Source organism: Macaca nemestrina, chromosome 1, assembly GCF_043159975.1.
Source record: "Macaca nemestrina isolate mMacNem1 chromosome 1, mMacNem.hap1, whole genome shotgun sequence".
NCBI classification, from domain to species: Eukaryota; Metazoa; Chordata; class Mammalia; order Primates; family Cercopithecidae; genus Macaca; species Macaca nemestrina.
Genome location: NC_092125.1, coordinates 173,652,785 through 173,671,118, shown reverse-complemented (window position 1 = coordinate 173,671,118; position 18,334 = coordinate 173,652,785). Strand labels below are relative to the sequence as shown.

Sequence of the window (18,334 nt, the reverse complement as noted above, 5' to 3'; positions counted from 1 at the left end):
TGCTTTCAATGTTTATAACAATCCTACAAACAGATGCAATTGCTTCTGTTTTATAGATGAAGGAACTGAACTCCAGGGGGATTAAGCAACTTGTCAAGGCTACCACCCACTAAGTGCAAGAGCCAGATTTTGGCGCTTATTTATTCTTTTTCTACTCTCTGTGGAAATACAGGGGGGTGGGGTGGTAGGGTGACTGTGGATCTAGATCTGGTAAAGGTTACCCCACTTATAGAAGTATTCATTCAGCCAAGACTATAGTACAGGTTACGCTTAACCTGTGGTCACGCTTAACCTGTGGTCACACAGCTCTGGTGTCACCTTTCATGCTGCATTCTATGTAAATGCAGCCCCCTGCATTTGTGTAGCTTGGTGATGCTGAGCTACTTATCAAAAACTATACTAGATATTGGATATTAAGAATTGGGCAAGGGAAAATCATTGCTGTTCAGGACCTTATGATTTTGTCTAATAACCCCAACTTCAGGTTTAGGAACTTCTTTTACCCGAACTGCCTCTCCAACCCACTTACTCCCAGAGATGAAGGGTAAAGTGAGACCTTCTCAGTATCATTTGACCAGTCCTTCACAGGAAGCACGAACCTTCTGGCAGATGTTAACTGACACAACCTAACAGCCTTCTTGTCCTCACATCTCTGAGCCTGTTTCCTCATTTGTGAAACAGAGAGGTGAAACCTGTCTTATTTAATTGTCAGAGATAGATCAAACAAAATATGTCAGGTTCCTCAAACACAGTCGTTGCTCAAGGCATATTAAATTTTTTGACCTACTATTCTAATTATCCTTACTTGGCATTTTGGTAGAACGAGAAAGCAGTGTCTATTTGCTTACTCTTTTGACCTAAAAGGCAGCTAGAAAGTCCAAGGGGTTCTAGAAAGGGTAGCCCGTCGGCTTCAAGAGTCATTTTTCTGGACAACACAAGGATTATAAAAACCAAAGCAGGTCAGACTAGGAGACCTTAGAGAGCATTTATTTTAGTGGATCCAAATAGTTTTGTTCTTGAGGTCTTGTCTATAAGAGTACATGAAACACCTTATTTGATAAAATGCACAGAAAGGGATGCTCAGAGGCCTTTCTGTTTGATTTTCCCCTTGACCTAACTTGTTCATTTTGTCTGGCACACAGATTGGAAACTCAGTACCCTGATCACCCAGTATTAGTGATGGTGTTGGGAGCACATTATCTCTGAAGCTCCAGGCCAGTGTCTCTTCAATGAGCTCATGCTACCAGTGGGGTGTGATATGTGTGTAACTGTGTGCTATGTGAGAGGTGCAAAGTCGGGGGGATGTTAAGAACAGAAGAACTATGGGAACTGATGGAAAGTTCCACCTGGTTTTCCTGTCCAGGTAGAGCAGAGGATGTTACCTATTCCCAAAACCCTTTTTCCCAAGAAGTCCTTCCTCAAAACTTCTATCTGGGACTTTTGGAAAATACCCCTGGAGACAGTGTAACATTGTTTAGTTTTGTACTGCCGAAAATATTGGAGTTGTTCAGAAAACCTCACTTGAAATGGTTCTTCTACTGCTTAAGATTAAGATAGAGCATTGGTAATACTTTCATTTTTCTTCTAATGTGGAAATCCTTCCCAGAATAATGATCAGGAGAAGGGATGATTTACCTATCCAAAAACGATGTTTATAGGTCTACTAGGTTCCAGGCACTGTGGGCAAGTGGCAACATGTAATGTGGTTTTTACTATGTGATGTGGAATTGTGGGGTTTGAAACAACAGTTTGATTAGCAATGTAGGAAAAAAATCAAACATGTAATATTAATAATAAGCTTTATTAAAACAGAAGGAGGTTCTAAGTAGCTGGGTTCTTGCCACATCAAAAGATAAAACTAGGTTTCCTCTGATCACTTTGAGCTGCTTATGAGCGAGCATCATAGCCAGAAACCAAGTCCAAATCAAAAGCATCTACAATAGCTGCATCGGCCTGCACTCTGACAATGTCTCCGCCACTATACTCAGGCTGGGGAGAAACACGTGTCTGGGTAAAAAGGGAGATAAGGGAAACATCTGTTCTCACAATATGGGCTTGTTATCATAGCTCCTTTAAGTACCGCAGTGCTGGCTCCAAGAGCATATTTTCTCCCAAATGGAATCTGCGCAAGGCCTGGTCGATTTTCCGAGGGCTCAGGGACAGGTTGTAAATGAGATTGTAGTTGTGAATGAGGCGTCTGGCTCGTTCCTTCTCCAGAACTCCTGTGATTGGATTGGGTAGGTGGAAGGTTTTTTAAAGAGGACGGAGGGAAAACAGAGAAAACTACATATTAGCTTGAATGACTTCCAGGTAAAGGCTAAATGATAATATTTTGCAACTTTAAGCTTCTTAAAAATCAAGTAGCATCTTAAAAAGTATTTGAACTCGTGGGTATGCATTACAGATTTCAGGAAGAATCTGAGGGTGATTTCAGGGGAGAGAGAACAAGATGGGATCCAATAAGATTCACAGAAAAATTCTAAAGCAATTTAAGCTTTTCTTTGTAGCTTTAAAACTTATAAGGCCAATATTTGAAACACTGGGGGTGCCTAGCAGAAGTAATTTCTAATTGTCTTGAGTTCATTTTATCTTGTTAAAGTCTCCAAACACGCTCCTAAGCATGCAGGGATTAAACAACTTAATTTTAAAATGCATTTCTCTAAATGTATTTATAGATGTTCCTTGGTATCCGCAGGGACTGGGTCCATGATATTCCCCTCCCCAACAGTGATACCTACACCCATGGATGCTCAAGCCCCGATATAAAATGGAGTAGTATTTGCATCTAACCTATCCACATTCTCCCATGTACTTTAAACCATCTCTAGATTACTTGTAACACCTAATACAATGCAAATACAACGTAAATAGTTGTTATACTGTGTTTTAAAATTCTTAATGTTTTTTGTCGTCATGTCATTATATTTTATGTCTATTTTTAAAAATATTTTTGATATGCAGTTGGTCGAATCTGTAGTTGCGGAATACAAAGATGCAGAAGATTGGCTGTCCTGTGACTCCCTCCAGCTTGCTGTGCAATCAGAGGTAAGGCATCTAACTTCTCATAGCTCAGAGTTTGAATCTGCATAACAGAGGTGGTAATGTGTATGACTGCAGGATGTGCTCTGGTGCCCACACATTATATATGCTAATACCAATGTCAGTAAGCTTTCCATGTTAAGATTGGGTAGATTTTGATGGCTGTTGGAAGGAGTTGCAGTGTAGATCATGGCATCACTGAAGATCAATAACTCACTCATAAGCCCCTAATTGCAAGTTTCTATGTGTCAGATACTGTGCTTGGGAATACAGAGGATTTAGAGAATTATTCTGCTACCTCTGGAAGATCTCTGACCCATGGGGGAGAGAAGTTATGCAGAAAATTAACTGGGATACAACAATAATAATTATAATAACCAATATGTAAATATAAAATTTATTATGTCCCAAGAACTGCTCCAAGCATTTCACCAATATTAACTAATTGAATCCTTACAATAACCCATTTCACAGAGGGAGAAACTAAAGCCTAGAGACTGCAAGCCTCTTGATTGCCTAAGGTTAACCACTACAGTACATTATGGAATGAGGGGAAAGAGATTGCTTCAAGTAGGGATCATTTTTTTTTTTTTTTGAGTCAGGGTCTTACTCTGTTGCCCAGGCTGGAGTACAGAGGCACGATCATGGTTCACTGTAGCCTTGATCTCCTGTGCTCAAATGATCCTCCCACCTAAGCCTCATGAGTAGCTGGGATTGCAGGTATGTGCCACCACTCTCAGCTAATTTTTTAAATTTTTTGTAGCGATGAAGTTTCACTATGTTGCCCAGACTGGTCTCGAACTCCTGAGCTCAAGCAATCCTCCCCCTTAGGCCTCTTGAAGTGCTGGGATTATAGGCACGTGCCACTGTGCCTGGCCTCTTTTACTCTCCTTTGTGTGAGCAAACTATAAGAGTGATGGTGAAATTCTTTCTTAAAGAATCCAGAGGCAGTGCCTTGTCATTTTGCAGAAAGCCACTGCTAGTCCATTAGAGTTGGGCAGTGGTAGATACCTATCATCTCAGTTTAAGATACAAAATATGACTCATTTTTAAATGTGCAAGTACTATTGAGCATGGTTCCACCCTCTCAATTACTCTCTAGTGGTTATTCTTAACAGTAGACCACAACAGTTGGGGTCCTAATTTATTCTATTCTATTCCAGTATGTTCATTTTCTATTCTGTTCTGGTTTGTTCATTGCCTATTTATTGTTTATCTCTCTCATTAGAACAGTGGTCCTTTCATTTATGTAAACCTCATTCTTTGAGTTGGTCAATTGCATCTTCGAAGTTCTCTGGATAGGATGGCTGCTCTCAGTCCTGCCTAGGTTTGCTTCCTTTGGCCATTTCCCTCACCCTGCCTCTGGAAATATAAGACATGGATTTGGAATATGTTTATGACTGTAAGAAAAAAGAAATTAGCGAGGTATGGTGGCATGCACCAACTAAGGTGAGAGAATCATTTGAGCCTGGGAGGTCGAGGTTGCAGTGAGTCATGATCATGCCACTGTAGCCCAGGCAACAGAGTGAGGCCTCTGTCTCAAATAAATAAATAAATAAATAAATAAATAAATAAATAAATGTCAAAAGAAGAAAGAAAGAGGGAAAGAAGAAAGAGAAAATAGGGATAATTAAATTGTGCAAAAATCAATAAAATATTAAGTTCACACAGTATCCAGTACTAGTAAGCACTCAATAATGTAAAATTTTACTATAGGATAATTATAATTATATCATCAACATTATTTAAAAAATATATCAACACTATATATGTAATTGCTTATTATTAAAATATATGGCATTTAGTTTGTATTTTAATTAAAAATTAAAAGTTATGTTAAAAAATACATCTAGGAATCACAGTAGTATTTTCTATCTTCTAAGCTTTACCACTGATAGAAGATTCCTATAGTCAAACAAAAAGTCCACTGAATGAAATTTGTATCTGTATAATTTACTCTGTCATTAGGGGATGTCCAGAACAGCTGCATAAAATAGCCCTTACAATCCATCTTAATGTTGGAAAGCCTGTCCTTTCTAACCAGAACCAAAATAAAAGAAATAATAAGAATGCTTTTTTTTTTTTTTTTTTTTTTTTTTTGAGATGGAGTTTCGCTCTTGTTGCCCAAGCTGGAGTGCAGTGGCATGATCCTGGCTCACTGCAACCTCCACCTCCTGGGTTCAAGCGATTTTCCTGCCTCAGCCTCCTGAGTAGCTGGGACTACAGGCGCCCACCACCATGCCTGGCTCATTGTATTTTTAGTAGAGACAGGGGTTTCACCATGTTGGCCAGGCTGGTCTCGAACTCCTGACCTCAGGTGATCCACCCACCTTGGCCTCCCAAAGTGCTGGGATTACAGGCGTGAGCCACTGCACCCAACCATAAGAACCTTTTTAACATCAACTTCATTGTACAGTACACAAAGAACTTTCAATATTTTATCTCATTTGATCCTTTCTCAAATCTGGGATGTATATTTTATTATTACCAGTTTTACTTTATAGATGAGGAAACAGGCGAAGAGAATGTAAGAGACTGGCTTTTACAGATCAACAACTGGTGGAGTCTGGCTTTGAATCTAAATCTTCTGATACAAAAACAAGCAAAATCGTGTGCTCTTTCTAGTATGTCATGGGACTTGGTGCAGTGGGGATTCACGGAGAGCTGGGCTTGAATTATGGCTCACCATCTTACTGGCTATTATTTTATCACTTTGAGTTTGGCTTTCTCCTCTGTAAATAAGGATACTAATCCCTTCAGCATGTTGTTGATATGAGGATTTAGTGATGTAGTGTATGTAAAGTCCAGGCTCATGCAGAGAAATTTCTTTAAGGCTCTCATTGCATTCTCCCTCCTTGAACTCTAAAACATTTTCTATTTAGCCTTTAGTTCACTGGGAAAATTCCAAATGCAACATTCACCCAGACATTTATCTTAACCACTCTTTTTTGTCTTTAGAAAACACGACCATTTATTCATAGTCATTCCTTATCCCTTCTCCTCAAGTCTATTTTGTTGACAACCCCCATTAGAGAATAAGCACAGTAGGTTCCCAGAAGCACTGATGTGATGATGGATGGCCTGTCCTCATCCTGGATGAAGAACATGCTGGCCTACATATTTCTTTGCACATAATAAAGAATAGTGATTCATCCATGGGCAAAGCAGGTACCATCTGCTCAGCATCTAGAATGGGGCTATGGTGGTCTGCTAAGTACTGTGGGTTAATAAACCAACAAAGTGACCTCAGTTAATCCTCTTTCCTCATCAAAGACAGTTGTAGATTTTCCCAGATCTGGCTGACACATTCCTTGGCTGTTGAGGAACTAATGAATTTCATGGAAACAGAGAAAACAGGCATAAATAGTGAAGAGGCCATGAGAAAGGCATTTCAAATCTGTCGGAATCTGCCTCCAAAGTCAACAAACTCCGTTTTTCCTCTGAACGGTTCAGAAGCATGAGAAAGCTCCCAGTCTTTGGAGAGTGTCCTAGCAACTAAGTTTATGATCCATTATCCACTATCACAAGTAAGCATTTGTTTCTTTCGAAATGTCATTTTTTAAAAATGTTTTGTTATTGCTTGTAACCTCATCACCACTCTCATAGCCCTGGTATGAATACCCAGACTCAGGGTTATTTCAGTAAACTTTTCATCTCCTTCTCTCCAGTACCTTCCCTAAATCATCCATCTCAGTTTGCATTATGCCCTCATCTGCATGTATGTTTGCATACTGGGTAGAGAATGAAGCCTCATCCTATCCCTCAGGGTTCATAATAGGTTCTCAACTTTACTGCATGTCCAACGTGCATCTCTAGTCCTGTCTTGCTACTTGCTTCTCTATCATACTCATCCACACTTTCTAACTTTTGCAGGAGGTGACTTCAAACTCGGGATGACCTGTCCAACTATCCAAATTCTACCTGAAGTCTCAGCTCAAGTTCTCTCTCTCCCTTGGGTCTCTCTCTCTCTCCTCTCTGGGTCCCCAGCCTCACATTGGATGGTGAGCCTCATTTCATACCTTCACTTTTCTTTTGACTCTTGAACTCTTATTTGTGCCTTCATTTGTCTCAAACTCTTGGGCTCAAGTGATCTTCCCATCTCAGCTTCCCAAAGTGCTGGGATTACAGGCATGACCCACCATGCCTAGCCATGTGCCTTCATTTGTAATAGCTAATGTTGTGTTTTAATTTTGTTTGTTTACTGGCATTGAACTATTGCCGGTCTCTGTGTCTTACCTAAAGGTAAGCTCCTTGAGGCCAGAGACCATGTCTCATCCTTTCCGGTTTTCCTCTTGGTTCAGCCTCTAACACAGTGCTGGGCCCATAACAGATTTTTAATAAATAACTTTATAATTCAACCAGATGAATCTTTCATTTAAAAATTTCAGGGTTTTTTTCTCTTTGGTATAATTATTAAGAGTCCTTGGATTTTATATGGCAATTATACTTCCTGTGGTCTAGAATTAAGTTGCTTTGGAAATTCAAAGCAAAACAAAAACACACAAAGAGAATGAAAAGGCAGACATTGCCATTGTCATATGATTACTTCTAGATAGTACTAATGTGTACACCAACTCTTCATGAAAAACAGTATGTAAGTAAATAAGACAGTTTGGGACAATGTGCTTTTCTATCTGCTCCCCCTTTTCCCAGCACTCTGACCTGGTTCTAGACTTCATTCTCTCTTTCCTTTCCACTTTCCCTTATTTCACTTTCTCCTTCATTCTGCACATAGTCATCAAGGATCCTTCTGAAGTACAACTTCATTACACCACTCCTCTGCTTAGAAACTCTCCGTGCTCTCATTATATTTGAATTGACTTCAAATTCCTTGATCTGGCATTTAAAATCTTTCAATATCTGGCCCCATTCTTTATTTCCATCTTTATCATTTAACATTCTTTTTAATAGCCCCTATATTGAGTACCCTGCATGGAGCCTCACACACAGCATTTGCACCTTTGCCAGAAAAGGCTACTTCATTCCTTTGTGACCAAACTGCATTTTAAGTTTAATGATCAATTTAACATTAACAAAGTCTTCCATGATGACCCCACCAGGAAGAAATTCACTTTTCTCTGAATGCCCCCAGAGCATCCTCTAACAGCATTTATCACCATCTATCTTGGATTTGGTTATTTACGCACATTGGCTCATGTATTTGTTTCCTCAAAACAAAACTGTGCAAGGTGCCAGGGATAAAAAAGGAATATAGTCTACTGGTGAGATGGTAATAAGTCCCCAAATAAAAATATACAATATGTTGCGTATGATGATGGATGTTAAAGAATTCTAAGAAGCCGCAGGAAAGTTGACCTAGATCTGTCTGGGAGTCTCAGGGGAATTGTGTTTGAATTCAAACATAAAAGATGTTTAGGGGGACAAGATGGGGAGTTGGTGGGGGTTGGGGTAGGTAGAGAGGAAACAAAGAGCTCAGATGAAAGACTGGGAGTTATAAATGGCACAGGCATGTGTGAGACAAGGCCTGCTTGAGGCAAGGCAAGTTATTCATTATGACTGGGCAGGACGTGCTGAGAGAATATCAATAGTAGGAGAAGAGATTGGCCAGGTGGATAGGGACCAGACTTTGCCTTGCTAAGGAGTTGGGAGTTCACCCTTTTATCAGTGGGGTGTCTCTGTGGTGTTTTAATCAGGAGAATTATAAAACTGGATGGTGGGTTTACTTTTTGGAAGTAGGGTGTAGGAAGCATTGGGAACACAAAGAAATTAGAAGCAACCTGGTATGGGATTCCCCTCTGATTCGTCTTCATATTTCCAGATTGTGCTCAGCACAGTGCAGGGCACATGATCTATACATTAATTGTATCATTTGTTCAAGAGGCAAAAGAAAATGAGGTGCCTACTTTTAAACTAGAGCACAAATAGAAAGCTATACCAGCTTTACAATTCATATTTCACCTGTGTTACTCAGATCACACAGGTAGAGGGCATTTTCCAGCTTCCTGAACCTGTCTATCCACGTCTCACATTCTTCAGCCTCATTCTTCACAGCTGGATTCACAAAGGGCTGGGAGACTGGCCTGATCTTTAAAGGTTTCAGAGGATCTTTGCGGGCTGAAGTTTCAGCAGGAGAGCTTTCTGGCTGCAGCTCCTCTTCTGGAGTTTTCTACCAAAACAACAAAAGCATTGGCAACACATTCACCACCCAGAGCTTCTCCAGTCTCTTGGCCAAAGATGAGGCCACACAACTAGCAAGATTTATTGCAAGGTTTGACTTTGGAAAGCTAAGAGGACGAGCTTCAAATCTTCAGTGCCACAAGATCGTATCTGCCAAATCTTGGATACAAACATGTTAAGTGTGTGTGTCTGAAGAGAAGGGTGACATCATGATGTTTATTCAGTTTTCATTTTTGACTTGCATGAAGCAAAGAACATTGTAACTGACTGAGGCTTTTCATGATGTTCTACTCTGTTTTGTACTAGTAGGGTGTGCAGGGGGTAGACTTCAGACAATGCTCATACTTCTTGATAGAAATACCTCTGGGTCATGAGTGTGAGGTTTTTGACAAAAGATGATCGAAACAATAGTGATATTATCTTAGGCTTATGGGTCCATTTTAAAGGATGCTAAAGCACTCTTAGTCTGCCAGTCCTGTTCATTTAGCAAAGGAGGCTGGGGCCCAGAAAGTACAAGGGGTTTACTAAGATCACACACATCTTATAGTAGACCTAAGACTAGAAGCAGGGCATAAAGGCTATCTCATCTTAGTGTCCTAACCTCATTGCCAGTATCAAATAGAGGTGTTTTAGGATTAAATAGACACGTCAGTCCCAGCAGTGCCATATAAGGCATTCTGACCTTCACCATGTGCAGCGAGTGGGCATCTATTATTTGATCTGCCCAGCTCACCTTTTGCAGAAATTGCCCTTCCTGCTGATCCACACGGCTGTAGAAAGAACTGCCATGTTCTATCTGCATAGTTTAGGACTGGGCATCTATTGCAAAATGAGCCAAAAATCCATTGTCTAGGAATTTTGGTACTATTTGTGAGAGAAAAATGGAGGTGATTCTGTGTGAGATATTGGAACTCTAGCAGGTTTTCCCTTTTGTGTACTGCAAATGAGAAAAAGCTTGTCTGCTGAGAAAGAAAGACAGAGAATATGAAACTGACAACAGAGAGAAGAAAAAAGATATAGGAAGTCTTGATGGTGTTAGAGTCTCTGGTTTTAGTTCATTGTTGTATTTCTGTCCTTTGGGAGCATAATATGCTTCTCTATTCTTCCAATAAATTAAGTTAGTAGAGTTGGTTTTGTTCATTGCAATGTAAATATTCCTAACTAATTCACCATAAAATTATGCCTCTAACTTTTGTATACCATCTGTATTCCCCCAACTTTCAAATGTCTGAATTTTTCCAATTTTGTACCTTTGCCTCAAACTTCTCATATATAAGCTGTGAGAATCCCAGAGACCTAAAGAATTGTAAGTGCAATGAGAAGCCAAATTCTGAGTTGGTTAACAAACATGGATTAAGCTGCTGCTGGGGAATGTAAAGAATTCTTTTGTTTGAGATCATGGAATGCTATATGAAATTGTACCCACATGGATGACAAACAACCAGTACATTTTAAGGAATTCCTATAAAAAGAATTCTACTTTGATAAAATCAATTTTGGGAAAAGCAGAAAGTTTTTGTATAGCAAATTAGAATAGTGATTCTTTTTTTTTTTTTTTTTTTTTTTTTTGAGACGGAGTCTCGCTCTGTCACCCAGGCTGGAGTGCAGTGGTGTGATCTCGGATCACTGCAAGCTCCGCCTCCCGGATCCACGCCATTCTCTTGCCTCAGCCTCCTGAGTAGCTGGGACTACAGGCACCCGCCACCATGCTCGGCTAATTTTTTTGAAGTTTTTAGTAGAGACAGGGTTTCACCGTGTTAGCCAGGATGGTCTCGATCACGTGATTCTTATACTTTGTTTAGAGCATTGGACTACTTTAGAAATCAGATGAAAGCTTTAGAAAATCTGACCAGACTAATACACATTTGCATACATTTTGATGGATAATTTTAGAAAGATCACAGGTGCCCTTGGATCTGAGAAATTAATTTTAAGTAGTTTTATATTTCTTTAGATAGTTCAACACTCTCTCTTTGACCACTGCAGACAAGGGAAAGGGGAGATTTGTAGGGATCTGAATCAGACTTAAGCAAGTAACTAACAATGTAACTAACATATCCTTCACTGTTTTGGTCCCACTGTATCTGGATGAAATTCACATTCCTTGGCCTGGCACACAAAACCATTTATATTCTAGTTCTTGCTTATCTTCCCAGCTTATCTTCTTTTAGTCCTATATACATATCTTCTTCTTTGGCCACAAAAAGCCTGAAAAATTGAAGCTGTTTTATACCTTTTTGCCATTATAATGCTGTTACCTCTGTTCTAAAAGCCCTTCTTGCCATATATGCCTTGATTGTTTGGGTTCTTACTCATTCTTCAAGACTTGGCTAATTGTTTACTTACTGTGGGAAGCTTTCCCCAACAGCCCCAGGCTGGGCAAGATGTGAATCTTTGTAGCTCCCCAACCCATCACAGCACTCCTACTGGATGTTGTCTATGTCTGCTTCAAGTATTACCTCTACCAGAGATCCAGAGGCTGGGCCTGTGAGATAGTTTTTAATGTATCCTTGAGGTCTGGCTAGTGACTGGCACACAGTAGGTTGTCAAGACATGTTTAATGAATGAATAAGTGAATGAATGAATGATTTCCTCAGGGACAATAAGCAACTTGCTTTACTGCTTTACCAGACCCCTGCTTTAATTTCCCTTTCTAAAAAGTGGGACAATCAATTCTGTTTGTGCAGGAATGTGAGAAGAATCAATTATCACAGAGATGCAATAAATTCCTTAAACAAGAGGCAAAATAAAAGAGCAAAGTATATTTTTTATAATCTTATTCACAACAGACTTAACACTCAAGGAGAAAAGCATTTGCTGTTGTTTCTTGCATGGCAAGAGGCTTGCCAAAATGGGTACTATTTTCTAAAATATTTCAACGTGTGAAGTGCATGAGGAGGCCTCCCGTCATTTTAAGATGAATTATGTTCTAATCCGGGCATTTAAAAAACAACAACAGAAAAACTCAGGCTGTTTTTCAATTCTGTCTACAACTTCTCCTGGCTAAATGCTGGGAATATTAAAATGGGTTTTCACTGCTTGCCAGATTTTTTTTTTCTTTCTTCTTTTTAATCAGAGAGGCTATTACATTTTAAAATGTGATGTCTGGGGAAAAGGTCACCCTTAGTTTCTGGAAGTTGAAATTAAGATGTTAAAATAGATCTCATAACCACTCTTTATTTTCATGGCAGTTTGTGAATCGGTCACAAGATTTGGAAGGACACCCAGACGTGTGCTGTGCTACAAGTCTAATTTCTTGGGGCAGGTGGCAAGCCCATCACCAAGTGATGGCAATAGGTCTCTTTAAACCAGCAAGGACAGAAACTAACCCACACTCGAGTTCTTTTGCCTCCTTCTTTGCCCAAGGAGAATCTTAAAGGCAAAGATAGTCTGACATCAAGGGTTTGGGAGAAAATCAAAACCCACAGGAGAGAGCCCCATCCAGCATCAGAGAAAAGGCCAAGTATCCACGAAAACCTTCCCCCAAACTCTATATGCCCCAGGTGCATACCATATGTTCAGTTTTGCTTTGAGACATCTCAGGGACTTCAGGCTCCGTTGGAGGGGCTGGGGCTTTCTTTTCATTCTTCCCTGAACAAGAATGAAAAAAAAAAAAAAGGGAAGGGTTTAGCTTTGTCTCTTCGTTTAATACATACATATACACCAGTCAACAACAACAAAAAAAAATGCAGGCTTTGCTCTGTGGTTGGCACTGTGTTAAGTAATGGGAACACTCTGATGAATGAGAAAAACCTGGTTCCCACCTTGGTGGACCTTAGATTTGGAAGTAGATGTTAAACAATGACTCTAAATTATTACTTAGTCACAAGTTACTATAAATAAAACTAAAGAAAAATATGAGAAAATAGGAAAGTGTTTAAACTTATTTGGGGCAGGGGTGACAGTGGTGGGGGTTTTGGAGGAAGTGACACAAATTCGCAACCTGAAGGATTGGTTTTAGTTGTGTTTGTAGCACTTATCACTACTGAAGAGGAGTTATCCAGGCAAAGATGATGGTGGTGATGCACACAGAGCAGAGAGTTCTAGAAAAGCAGAGACAACAGCCTGTAGCAAGGCCCTAAGAAAGGCTTTTATAACTTAGGGAGTTGAAGGGATGTCTTCCTGTGGTCCTGCCTCTTAAGAACCTCTGTCCCTCCTTTTACACACATGTGCATCCAAAGGACCATGCACAACCTTTCTCATCTTCCTTCCTTGCTCCTTTCAATGGTCAGTGGTAGTGGACGGGAAGAGGTTGAACAGCCTCATCCCTAATCCAGTGGATTCTGTTTTCCAGGCACTACTTGCTGCAGGCTGCTGCCTTCATGAATAGAAGAGATTTCCATGGGATGCAGGCAAAACACAAACAAACATTAAGACCTGTGGAAATCCTCTAAGCCTTACTGTAGGTATCCTTCATTGATCACTCAGTACCTTCCATCTGACTTGGTGACTTATTTATTTTGCAAGTCTGTGTAATGACCATACAGCACAGGTTTCTGGGAGCCTCAGCTTTATTATTCAGTGCATAATTCAGATATGCCATTAACAAATGCATATTATTTCTAAATTGAGTCTCACTGTTTTTAATAAGAATGATTTAATCAATAAATTTTAAACAAAAGAGACAGTGTACCATAGTGGTTGAGAGTACAAGCTCTGGAGCTAGATGCCTTGGCATTGATTCCTGGCTTTGTTCCTTGTTAGCTGCATGACCTTGAGCAAGTTAGTTGTCCTCTCTGTGCCTCAGTTTCCTCTTCTGTACAAAGGGGATAATGACACCTATAGGCTATTGTAAGGATTAAATGGACTAGAAAGTGTAAAGCAAGTATCTGAAACACAGCAAGTGTTCAGTAAATGTTAACTAATAGTGTTATCTAGGTAAGGATGTTTTTATAAATAAATTCACATACCAATTTGAAAGTCTTTTATTATATGGACTTTTAGTATCACACTTAATGAATCATTACAAAAGTTCTCCCTCAGTTTCTTGATGAAGAAGACATGTGGTTTCATAATCTTCTTTGAAGCCCCAGCACCCCTCATTAGAATTAAATACTCAATGAATGCATGTTGACTAAATGAATGATCATGTGTCCTAATACATAGTTTGAAAAATAAAGTCACTAGATATTTAGTGCCATTTTTCCAATTTCTTTTCTAATCCTGGGAGAGGAGTGATTTTTCTCTGTATTTCTTTATTCTCTCATATCTACCCCAGATGCTATATAGAGCAAACCTTAATAGTGGCTAAATGAAGACTATGATGGCATCCAGTTAGGACGGCCCCTTCAAGGCAGATCTTATTTGATCTCTTGAACGTTTAAGTTGTCATGAGAATCCATCATCACCTAGTAGCATTGGCTACTGCTTATTTCAACCACTATGTGAAAGAAAAGCTTTCTGTTTATTATAAAAGGTTCAAAATACTCTGAATCATACAGCTCTCCTGTTAAAGGGATTCTTGAAGCAGTATTTGAGGAAAGGGGAGGAGATGAACAGACAGACCTAACATCTAACCCTGATTCTTCTCTTTGCCAGCTTCAAGCTTCTGGGTCCTAATTCTTTCATTTGTGAAATTACAGAAATTTGCAATAACACCGTGGAGATTAAAAAAATCCTATGTAAAATACCTAATACAGGGAAGATGCTCAATTCAAGGTATTATTATCTGTTGTTGTGTTATTATTATTACGTACCCTTAAGCAAATCGAGTTTCCCCAGAGAAGAGAAACTAACATTAATTATGATGTACCAGACATTATCCTTTTAAAAATAAGATCTAGAACCTAAACTTTGTCCTAGCCCCATTCCTCTCTGCTATCTGCACTTCTAAAACTTCCATTAGGAAAAAGTACATGCTAGTCTACTTGGTCTCCTTTAAGCTTCCCTTTCTCCTTCCTAATAGCTAATAGCATATAAAAAGGTAATGGCTTGCACATGTAAAAATTGTTTGAAAAATCTGAGGCAGAGCTATGTTTTTTTCTTTCTAACACAGCAAGAAGGATAAATAATAACCATCTGTCTAGTCTGCCAGTTGAAGATTTGTACCAGAGGAAATAAGCCAAGCTGGCTTCTAGAGATTTCCAGGTGTTGGAGGGCCAGGTTTTACAGGGTTTCCAGTGAGTTCTGATAGTTACATAGCCAGTGCTCCTGTCTGCCCTCACTAATGACTTGAAGTCAGTAGCCTTTAGCACTGGCCGCATGTTAGACCCACCTGGGCGGCTTTAAAAATTACCAGTGCTCAGGAATAACACCAGACCAATTAAGTCAGAATCTCAGGAGGTGAGAACCCAGCTCAGTACTTTTTAAAAAATTCCCTAGGTGATTCTAAAGTAAAACCAGGATAGAGAACAACTGACTTTAATAAAAGCTTCTGGCTTCAGTGGGCCTACTGAATGAAGCTTTTGTGAGAAGAAAACTCATATATATCAAATATCTATAAATGACAGACATTTCCACATAATCTAAAGAATTAAACCTGCGAGGCAGAAATTATCCCCATTTGACAGATGAGGAAACTGAGGCAATGAACATTTTAGTTCCCTCCTTAAGATAACAGAGGCAGGGTTACATCTGTGGCTTGAACTAATTCATTCATATAAGAAACATTTAAGTGCTTACTATATGCTGGGCACTATCTTTCCTTCATAGAGTGTGCATTCTGGTGGTGAGAACAAAGAGATGCGTCAAAGAATGTCAGGTAGTGATAAGTGCTATAAACCACAGCTAAAACCAATGACTGGGGGATGGAAAGTAATGGTAGTTGCCATTTTAGATAGAGAATTCACCAATGACCTCTTTAAAGAAGTGACATTTAAATAAAACCCTGAACAGAGGAGAAACGAGAGCAAGCTGTGAAAATATATGGATAAAGAGCATTGGAAGAAAATGTTACAGCAAAGGCAAAGACCACGAGATAGGAGTGATTGGTGCACCAAGCAATAACTGAGAGCAGAGCCTGGGTGAGGCAGAATGAAAAGGGAAGAGAAATGGGTGAAGTGTTCACAGGGCTAAAAGGCCCCACGGGCCACACGATCTGACTGAAGCTGATTTCTCTGTGTGTGTGTTTGTGTGTTTGTGTGTGTGTGTGTGTGCTTTTCAGCATTCATTTTTTTTCCCCTCTGGTGATTCCCTCCTTCATTATCCCCTTCTGAAGATAGCAACTATGTTTTGCTTTGTAGTAACTGCTCCTACCCCATCCCAGTGCACTATGGTTTGGTTGGATTGACTCTCCAGTTCCAAGTCCAAGCTTGATCTCTGATTAGTTTAAGTCTATCATGGTAACCTAATCACAGTCTTGGTTCAATGATGGACATAAAACTCAATCTGAGCCTCTATATGAGAAGAAATACATGCTACAGTTTCTTAGGTAGTAAAGTTCTCTCCTTCTTGGGAGAACACCTATCCAAAGAGCATGCTGTGAGGATGTGATGGCCATAGCTACCATAGCTATTTTGCTATTGCAGAATGTCCAAGTAGTTGAGGGACTACTGTATAGAGCCTGAAGATGATGCCAACAGCAGGTAAGGCAGATCAGAGAGTCAGAAAGAAGGCAGATCCTTGATTTTGATATTTGAATGACTAGATCAAACCGTTCTTGAAGTCCTTGCTGCTGCCAGAATTTTCAGCTAAATAAACCAAAATCTTTATATTGTCTAAGCCAATTGCGTTTGCTTTTCTGTCCCTTCAATAGATGTAGTTCTAATTAGTAACTAGTATGAGTATTTTTTTTTCCTTAGCAAAAGGGAGGCCAACCCTTCACCATTTTTCTGTTTTCTTGAATGATAGATAGGTATTCAAGAAATGTTTGAGGGGTGTCAATGAGCTTCTTATGCTACTTCTCATTTCCTTTGAATCTTCCCTTGTCAGCAGTCATACTGGAACTCTGCTGTTTGCTTTCTGCATGATCTTCTTCCCCTCTCTCATTCACAGGCTCCACAGTGAAGAGATTCAAATTTGAGCTCATACTTCATTTTTGTGAAATACTATTTTAGACATTAGACCTTACCATGTTTAGAGGGCCTAAGCTCTTTTTATATTTGTCTTAATGGGAGTTCATCATATTTCTTAGATCTGTGGCTTAAAGTCTTTTACTACTTTTGGAAGATTCTCAGTCATAATTGCTTCAACTTCATCTTTATTCTCTTTCTCCTATTTTTCTTTGACTTAAGTTACATGTATGTTAGATGTTGTCACCATTTCCTATGTGCCTCTTGCATATATTTTTTTTGACAGGGTCTCACTCTTTTTGCACAAGCTGGAGTGTAGTGGCATAACCAGAGCTCACTGCAGCCTCAACCTCATGGGCACAAGTGATCTTCCCGCCTCTGCCTCCCAAGTAGCTGGGACTACAGGCATGCACCTCTACGCCTGGCTAATTTCTTTATTATTTGTAGAGACAGGGTTTTACCTTGTTGCCCAGGCTGGTCTCAAACTCCAGGGCTCAAGTGATCCTCCCACTTTGGCATCCCAAAGTGTTAGGACTATGGGTGTGAGCCACTGTACTCAGATTCTTACATACTTTTAAATGTATTACAACCTAATTTTTCATCCATGCTTCAATCTGGATATTTTCTGTTGAACTATATTACAGTTCACTAGTCCTCTCATCAGTGATGTCTAATCTGTTAAACCCATCTATTGAGCTTTTAAATATTAATTTTTATAAATTTAAGTCTAGATATTCCATTTGATTCCTTTTATAGATTCAAATTCTTTGCTGAAAATTCCCCATCTTGTCATTCATTTTCTTGAGCATATTAATTACAGTTATTTCAAAATCTATGTCCTGTTTTACATCATCCATGGCAATTTTTAATTGAAGCTGGACATACTGTATGAAAAACTTAAGAGATTTTTGTATGATACCTCCTTTCACGGAGAGCTTTTTTCCCCCTACTGTCTGGTAGTTCAATTTGAATTCCAAGTAAGAGTCTTCGAACAAATATTATTTTGTATGTTATCTAATCTTCTAGTTGTTCTTCTCAGGAGGTTTGGCTTGCTGGAAAGTAGTCTCTCCTTGTCATTAGTGTAAGTCACAGATATTAAGTATTTATATGAAAATTATATGTACATTGAAAAACAAGTTCCCAGGATTTTTATGAATCCTAATGATATAAATTTTCTAATAAAGGCAGTATATATAAAATGAGTCATC

General features: G+C 39.3%; 1 protein-coding gene across 3 annotated transcripts in view; it reads right to left on the bottom strand.

Annotated features, from left to right (window-relative positions):
* Positions 1-1,782: 1,782 nt before the first annotated feature.
* Positions 1,783-18,334, bottom strand: part of C1H1orf87 (chromosome 1 C1orf87 homolog) — an 83,610-nt gene continuing 67,058 nt past the window's right edge. For 2 of the 3 annotated variants that reach the window (XM_011764417.2, XM_071092312.1), the window contains 3 exons: positions 12,689-12,768; positions 8,959-9,166; positions 1,783-2,222 (listed from right to left, as the gene is read on the bottom strand). In XM_011764417.2, coding sequence (XP_011762719.2) covers positions 2,062-2,222; positions 8,959-9,166; positions 12,689-12,768 — 449 coding nt within the window. In that variant the 3' untranslated portion in view covers positions 1,783-2,061. The remainder of the gene's footprint in view (positions 2,223-8,958; positions 9,167-12,688; positions 12,769-18,334) is intronic. The other variant, XM_024797036.2, reaches the window with a different exon arrangement.